Below are 8,723 nucleotides of genomic sequence, written 5' to 3'. Positions count from 1 at the left end.
TATGAGTACATAAATAGTTTATTGAAATATTTTGCAACCAAACTCGAAAAATAGTCTGAAGATTTCCTCCGCGGCAATTTCTGTCAATACTTAAAACATGATTTCAAGAAACACGCTTTGGTTTCATTTACAATTATGGTTATGTTGACATGCTAGTATTTCCTTGATATTTGTAAAACCATTTAATATCCTGCAAAAAATACACTAGAGTGAAAAGAACGTGTGCAAGTAAAAATGATAATTTATGATAATCTTTGAATGACCCACATCCAAAAAATTATTCGACTGTGAAATCGAAAAGGCTGTCAGCCCCTGAACAAGAGTTTTATGGAATTATATAGTTGTAGAATCGCACAACGCCCCAAACACTTCGCGCATATATTATCCGCATACCGTGCATACATCGTGGGATCGCACATTTTGTGCAGTTTGGTAAAAATTAATGGATAGAAAATTAACGGCAGGTAGTAATTTTGTAATAAGTTTATTATGTAATTGTGAGTATTTTGTCAACATAGATAGTGCGCTATATAAATTTTGTATATTATTATTATCATTATTATTAGTAGTAGTAGTATTTAATAAATAACGACCATAGACATGATAAATGTTGATCGGTGATTGAAAAAGCTCTTTTTTATTTGATTGTTATCGAAGCCGGATCCTGCGTTCATCAATCCCTCTGAAGCATATCATCACACCTCAAATTGGCGAGTGGCGTGCCCCGGGCAAAGAGAATTACCTGTTTACGGGTACACACTTACTGGACAAGTCCTTATCGGCTTGGTCTCCAATATAACAAAGAACACTTAAAGTTTACCTAAGTATACATTTTTCTTCACAAAATGATAGAAAAATGAGAGTAACACAGTTAAACAGCAGGAACATAAATAAACTGTATACTAGTTTAAATGATTCATTGCCGAGACATAATTAGACGTCCATTTAATATTTACATACACAATGTATATAATGAGTACTTTTAGACTAAGACTGGTCATATATAAACAAAACAGTCTTAAGTACGAGTGTATATAACTATTCAGTATGTACCTGATAAATGTACATGTGTATAGCTTTCGTATAAATACATCTATGTATAAGGCCTAGTTAGGAAATCAAATTAGGTGTACTCATATACTAAGAAATTAATTCTATCCAATGCTTATTCATAACTCATTTCTAAATGTTTTTACGACAGAACCCACACCATGTCCACAGATGTGCGACAGCCTATTTCGTCTAGTTTTCCTATCATATATATTGTGAAGACATTCATCGTACATCGTGTAACATTGTGCGATCCCACAACTGCATGTCGCGCTGTTAAATAAATTCAAAAAGACGCTAAATTCATGAAAAAAGAATATTTATTGAAGCCCCAAAATCCGTTTAACATTTATATGTCTAGATTGTTTTATCATAGCCGGCCAGGATTAAAATGAAGTGGCAACCAAAAAAGTTCCTGAGGGCTCCTACGTGTAAGTATTCGCGGGTTAATGTTGGCATCCTCACGGGAAGCATGTAATGGTGTGAACACTATTACTTCCAAAGGGTTTCGAAAATAGGGAAGCACAAAAACCTTCGAAAATTATAGTATTGAATATTTTCAAAATTCACCAAAATTTAAAATGTTTCGCCTTCCAAAAATGAAATAATGAAAGTAATGATTTTATCACAAACAGAAGTTGATTCCTGTTACATATTCCATTGAAGTCAAGTCGTTGTCGAGAAAAACATATACACCATTAGAGTATGTTTGTGTTCGTGATGTGTCCTTTAGTAATTGCCTTGAGGCAACGTTTTGTCGGTTTTTAATTGTAAATGGTATTCCTTTTGTCATCCTACTTTCCATAGAGATAAATAATCGAGATTGTAAGATATATCATGCATTAGTGATATGTTTGCATTTGCGACTGCTATCAGAAACCTGTAATATTTGAGAAAATGTCATCGCTTATTTGGCTTGACCAATATTTGCAAAGGTACGGGGCATCTACTGACCTCGTGGGGTTTCCAATGATAGTCCTGTTAACTTCAACATTAAGACCCCTAGTGCTCTTCCATCCGGGCCAACAAGGATGATTAATGATAATTCGCAATTGCTATGAAACAAAGTTTATATCACACAAAGGATGTTATCAGTGAAGCAGTAGATGCCTACCCTTCAGTTGTTTCTATTCCCCCGGTACATTATAGTTGTATCTTTCTATTGTTCAAATTTTGCCCTATTTTCATCGATTTTGAGATGGAATGAAGGTTCTGTTGACGTCGGTAGCCGGGGTTTTTCTTCGGTTTTTTATTTGCCCTATGGAATATAAGCATGGATGTGAAAACTAATATGAAATAATCAACAGTTAATGTGCTATGCTTTTAACATGTAATTGTATCAACAATTAAGTTGTTGCAAATATTTCTTATATGTTTCCACATTCATTTCAGTCAAATAACTGTAATACATGGTATAAATATACACGGTAAAAATATATATGGTTTCGTTAGACATTGTATAAATGTAATAGAAGTAAGTATTTATTTTGTTACATTTCCGAGTCTTACATGGACGCCAATGTCACAGAGGTCATTATTTATTTCAATGCCTCCGATAGGAATGGAAACCGGGACCCCTGGCTTACTAGTCTGACGCCCAACCAATCGAACTAAAGAGAAGTTCTCTCTAGTTGAGCGGTACTTTGTGGCTAGTATTTTACCTGGGTTACATCAATATCCATGGTATAAATATCCACGGTATACATATCTATGGCTCCTTCATCGATTGTAAATATACCATGCATTGTCACAAGTTCAAAAGTTACATTCAACGTTCAAAATGTCTCTCAGCCCAAACAATACATCTATGCGTTTGTTGCTAAACAGTTCACAAACTTGGCAGAAACTATCATTTTAATTTCCAAATGCCTGTCGTTCTATTTAAAAAATCCATTTTCTGGACTTTTATCTCATGCCGTGTTGCTATCAAAATACCATGGTTTGATTTTTTTCTTGATCTTAAATAGTTTCTCTGGCCTACAATCATACCCAAATAGCTCACAATCAAGTCGGAACATTTCACTCAAGAATTCCATATCTTCCGCGTCCACTGTTGAAAAAGCCTCTAGCATTGCCTCTTCTTTGTTCCGTTTAGATATACTCTTGTCCAACGCGTCTCCCCTGCCTTCGTTTAACATCCGAATATACTGTGCAACTTCTATATTTTCACTCATCTCTTCAGTAACTGGATATTTCGAGTTTTTACTAAGTATACCACGAATCTGACACTTTTTCCACATAAGCTTTTGAGCTTGGAAGAATGAAACTCCACAAATCGAAAAATGTTTTCTAAAGCTGAATAACATTTTCGCTTGATCCCTGATTGTGTCATCCACAGTACTTTCATGAAAGTTGTCAGTCATCGATTTTCTTAAATCGAATTTCCCCATCTTATTTAAAAGATAAAAAGTATCCTGCTTAAGCGTCTCTAATTTACCTATAAAGTCATATTTATAATGACAGGGACGACAATGTTCATACTGTGGAGTAAAATGACCGTCTTTTAAAGTACCATGTTTTTCAGCATGAATAACTGTTTTTACGAATTCTCTAAAACTGAGATCATGTCCACACTTGAGATCGTACTTACTTGGATTTTTCCGTAAAAGTTTTACGCCATAGACACCGAATTTCTTCCAGAAAAAGAAATTAGGAGAAAACAATTTATCAACATATCCAGAAAACAGTCGACCGTACGGCTCACGAACAAACATAAATGTAAGAGATGTTTTCATGAAACTCTCCCTCGCATATGCTGGTAAATTCGCTAAGCGATCGAAAGGTTCCAGTGCTCTAACGGTTGGATCAAAAGGGGTAAGTGCATTTGATTGCCCAATCACGATCTGGAATAAATCATAAAATATCATAATTGAACAACTATATTGATATCACAGATCAGTTACCGCAAATTTGTTTGAATAATGTCTAAGTTACTAATCGCAATTAAGACATACAAGCAAATATAATGAAAAGATATTTCTTGCACAGCTTAGATAAGACAGTAACATATTTAAGAAAACAAAATCATAACTACGATCATACGTTGAAGCAACTTACCCGAAACACTCTTTTCCAAAATGTTGATGCGGACTTTTGAATTGTACAGTAGGCTAACTTTTGTTTACGGTCAATCACATTCCGAGACGCAACATATTGGAGTGATGTTTGATTGAATTGTTGACGGGAACAAACGTCTAGTATGTTGTCTCTTCTTCCTTTATACAAGACCTCTGGGTCATTTGTCTCAAGTACTTCCGTTCTCTTCTCTTCTTTTCTTTCTCCGATGATTTGTTTGTAGTTATCACCCGATAGAGTGACATCTTGCATCTGTTTTGTTGTGAAAACAATCGGCCTTTCTTCTTTCTTCAGTAAGCCTTGACGATGAACCTATGTTGTGAAATTGATGCTGATTAGACTTGCTATACGATACCCTTTCATGATTAAATGATAACAGATGCATAAACAATGTAATACAAATGAGAGATATGTTTTAACTAAATATATTTTACAAGCATAAGTGCTTATTGGTATTTAAAATTATATACAGAGAAAATCCTGTTGAGCTTCGCATTGGTTTCAGAAATATCGATAGACAAATCCGCATAACATATAAACCATCAACAACAATCCTCCCTCCCCCTCTCTGATATTTCAATATTGACTATCGTTCTTTTAAAGCATGCCTTTCACTAATATTTTCAGTCGTTACTCTTTCCGCGATTATAGTATTCGTGAAACTATACTTCGCATGATAAAACATCAAGAAATGTAATAAATATCTTACTTCATATTTCCTTAAACTTTCGCCACTTGCTGCAACTGGCACACCTTTAGCATCTTCAATGAAAAGAATATTTGAGTATTCAGTCAACACCACCAAATCGAGAATACACAGTTACAAAGTTTAAATAAATCCAAACACCAGCGGACAATTCATTTCACTGTAATTATTTCAAGACGAAATTTCAAAGTTGAAATAAGTTTATTGTAGCCCTTACCTTTCACAACGTGTTTTCTATTTTGAAAATGTAAGTCAATATTAATGGTGCAATGATCAAAATTAAAACAATCTTTTGTGTAGCTCTTACCTTTCACATTTTTTTTTCTATTTTGAAAATGTAAGTAAGTCATTATTAATGGTGCAATGATCAAAATTAAAACAATCCTCTGTCCTCTCATTTTCAGTAATGTTTTCACAGTTTGAACAGAAGTTAATACATGCGATGTGTTCCATTGAGTTCAAGCATTTGGCGAGAAGAATACATGTACTGTTAGAGCGCGCCTTTGCCCTGAAGCGGTGTTTTGTTGATGTCTGATAACAAATTGTTTACCTATCCCATCCTAGTTTCAATGGTGGCTAATGGCCAAGATTGAAAATTAGATATCACTGGGTCACATATTATTATTGTGTAACTTATGACTTGACTGAAAGTGTAGAGTAACGAACAAAGCCGAAAGAGTCGACATTGAAAGAAACCTAGGTTCAACCACAATAAAAGCCTAATTTGTTTAATGCAACATGTTTAACAACAATAGAGACCTGACCATTTTCTGAAATACAGTGGGTTTTTTTTATTGGTTTGGACTTACTATGTTAGTTTTGCATCATTGATATTTGTGTACGATTAGTGAATCTATAATGGATATTGCAAGAAATTATAAATAATGAGATAGAAATATTTCTGGTTACTGTCACATTATAGGGCTTCCTTTCATTCACCAAACCAGGTCTGAGATACAGCTCAGCAGAATATAGATGATTCCATCGTTGTAAATATATGAAATATAGTGCAACAGAAATACCGCAACGCGTTCAAATACTTACTCTATAATATATTGTGATAGATTCAATGTACTGGTGTAAATGAAACTTACACATCCTTCTTCTGACGATACATTAATATCTTCAATAATCCAATATTACTCTTGTAACACTCTTCAAAACTGTATTTACAAGCGGCAGCAACAGTCCAACTATGAACTTACTTGCGAGGTCAAAACTTCCTCAATCCGATGATGTGTATTTTCATTGTAGATTTAACCGGTAATACCTCACGCAGAGTGCCATAGTGATGAAAATATAGAAAACTCAATGATATTAGAATGAACTACACGTATATCACGTCATTCAACAAAGGTTACGTTTATATATGATATACATGTTGCATTATGATATTTTTTTTTCTATAAGAAATAACAACTAACCCGTAAATGAAGTTTGGAAATGAATGTAGAAATAAAGCATGTGTCATAACAATGAAACGTAATCAAATTTACAATTGTACTCACCACGCTTTTGCGCACTACTTAGTAATGAAACAATCAGCGCTGTCAAAGTTATATTTCAACAAAACACAAATCATGAGAAATCATATCAAAGAACATACAAGAATAGGACAACAACTATATCATACTTTGTAATAAAATGATGAGATAATAGACAAAACATAACAAAAATGCATACATTGATAGATTTTCCATTAATAAGAATGTGATCTCAAATACCAAGCGTTTCGAAAGCTAATTGTAAAGTAAATATTTCAATATTCAGGACAATTATCAAATACACATCATACAGCTGACGTATGATGTGTAGGAATAATGAACAGCGCGCATAAAAAAGCCTACAAGCTGACAAATATAATCGCTTTTAGGTGTAAATTTAGATCACATAAGCTATACGATATCGCTGCAATATAGATCATGGAAATTCAAAAAGAATATCATAAGTCAAGCGATATTATGGCAATATAGATAAAATGTAAATGATAATTGCAATTCATACGGACACAATATGACTAAGCAATAGGATAACGGTAAATGGCAAATATTACATAAAGTAGGCGAAAATAAAGCAAACATAGTATTACATAACAAATATCATATCAGCATGTTAATATTTTGATGGTCTTTGACATATTCACATTAAATAGATACAAAATGATGTAATACAATATTCCCTGACATTATTAAGTCACATCGAGAAGCTATGAATAAACACGACGTTATATGAAAAAGACACAAAATGAACGGCACAAGCTGAACAACAGACATCACATCGACTCGTCGACATTTAGGATATGCATCATCAAAATATTAATTCAGCAAGACATTAAGGTTTTAAAATAGGCGTCATCACGTTCACATGGCAACATCAAAGCGTTACGTCAAAAACAAACCTTTCATCAACAAGTACGACATAAATAGACCTTACAACATCAACATGACAACAAGAGACAACACATCAACGTTGTGCATAGACGGTTGTGTGTAAACCGTAGACATCGAAAACACAAAGCGACATCACAGACATCACATCATATACACAACGTGTCATCAGAATGATAAATACAACAAATATAAGTCAAAAATATAATATGTATGATGAACATGTTCAAATGACAACAAAACCAAACGTGAAGATATACTACATCAGAAAATACATCACATCAACGGGACAACAACTGGACGGTACATAAGACACATCACATCAGCGAGACGACACCAGAACGGTATATAAAACATCACATCAGCAAGACAACAACAGGACGGTACATAAAACACATCACATCAGCGAGACAACAACAGGACGATACATAAAACATCACATCTGCGAGACAACAACAGGAGGGTACATAAAACACATTACTTCAGCGAGACGACACAAGTACGATACATAAAACATCACATTTGCGAGACAACAACAGGACGGCACATGAAACACATCACATCAGCGAGACGACACAAGTACGATACATAAAATATCACATCTGCGAGACAACAATAGGACGATACATAAAACATCACATCTGCGAGACAACAACAGGACGGCACATGAAACACATAACATCAGCGAGACGACACAAGTACGATACATAAAATATCACATCTGCGAGACAACAACAGGACGGCAAATAAAACACATCACATCAGCGAGACAACAACAGGACGATACATAAAACATCACATCAGCAAGACAACAACAGGACGGTATATAAAACATCACATCTGCGAGACAACAACAGGACGGTACAGAAAACATCACATCACCAAGACAACAACAGGACGGTACATAAAACATATTACGTCAGCGAGACAAAAACAGGACGATACATAAAACACATTACATCAGTGAGACGATAACAGGACGGTACATAAAACATCACATCAGCAAGACAACAACAGGACGGTACATAAAACATCACATCTTCGAGACAACAACAGGACGGTACATAAAACATATTACGTCAGCGAGACAACACCAGGACGGTACATAAAACATCACATCTGCGAGACAACAACAGGACGGTACATAAAACATATTACGTAAGCGAGACAAGAACAGGACGGTACATAAAACATCATATTAGCGAGACAAGAACAGGACGGCACTTAAAACACATTACATCAGTGAGACGATAACAGGACGGTACATAAAACATCACATATGCGAGACAACAACAGGACGGTACATAAAACATCACATGAACGAGACAAGAACAGGACGGCACATAAATCACATCACATCAGGGAGACGATAACAGGACATTACATAAAACACATCACGTCAGCGAGACAACAACAGGACGGTACATAAAACACATTACGTCAGCGAGATAACAACAGGACGGTACATTAAACACATAACATCAGCGAGACGGTAACAGGACGGT

The 8,723-nt window shown here is 34.9% G+C and overlaps 1 protein-coding gene across 1 annotated transcript; it reads right to left on the bottom strand.

The window, feature by feature from the left end:
- Nucleotides 1-2,960: 2,960 nt before the first annotated feature.
- LOC132550259 (carbohydrate sulfotransferase 9-like) lies at nucleotides 2,961-5,181 on the bottom strand. Its single transcript, XM_060214306.1, has 4 exons — nucleotides 5,139-5,181; nucleotides 4,835-4,887; nucleotides 4,108-4,437; nucleotides 2,961-3,893 (listed from the first exon to the last, which is right to left on the bottom strand). The coding sequence occupies exons 1-4, from the start codon at nucleotides 5,179-5,181 to the stop codon at nucleotides 2,961-2,963; spliced, it is 1,359 nt and encodes a 452-aa protein (XP_060070289.1).
- Between the last annotated feature and the right edge of the window lie 3,542 nt (nucleotides 5,182-8,723).

The sequence above is a fragment of the Ylistrum balloti genome, unplaced genomic scaffold (assembly GCF_031769215.1).
Source record: "Ylistrum balloti isolate Yb309-2 unplaced genomic scaffold, AGI_CSIRO_Ybal_v1 Utg370114, whole genome shotgun sequence".
In the NCBI taxonomy this organism is placed as follows: Eukaryota; Metazoa; Mollusca; class Bivalvia; order Pectinida; family Pectinidae; genus Ylistrum; species Ylistrum balloti.
The sequence above is the reverse complement of the archived record's forward strand: the minus strand, read 5'-3'. Positions and strand labels throughout refer to the sequence as shown.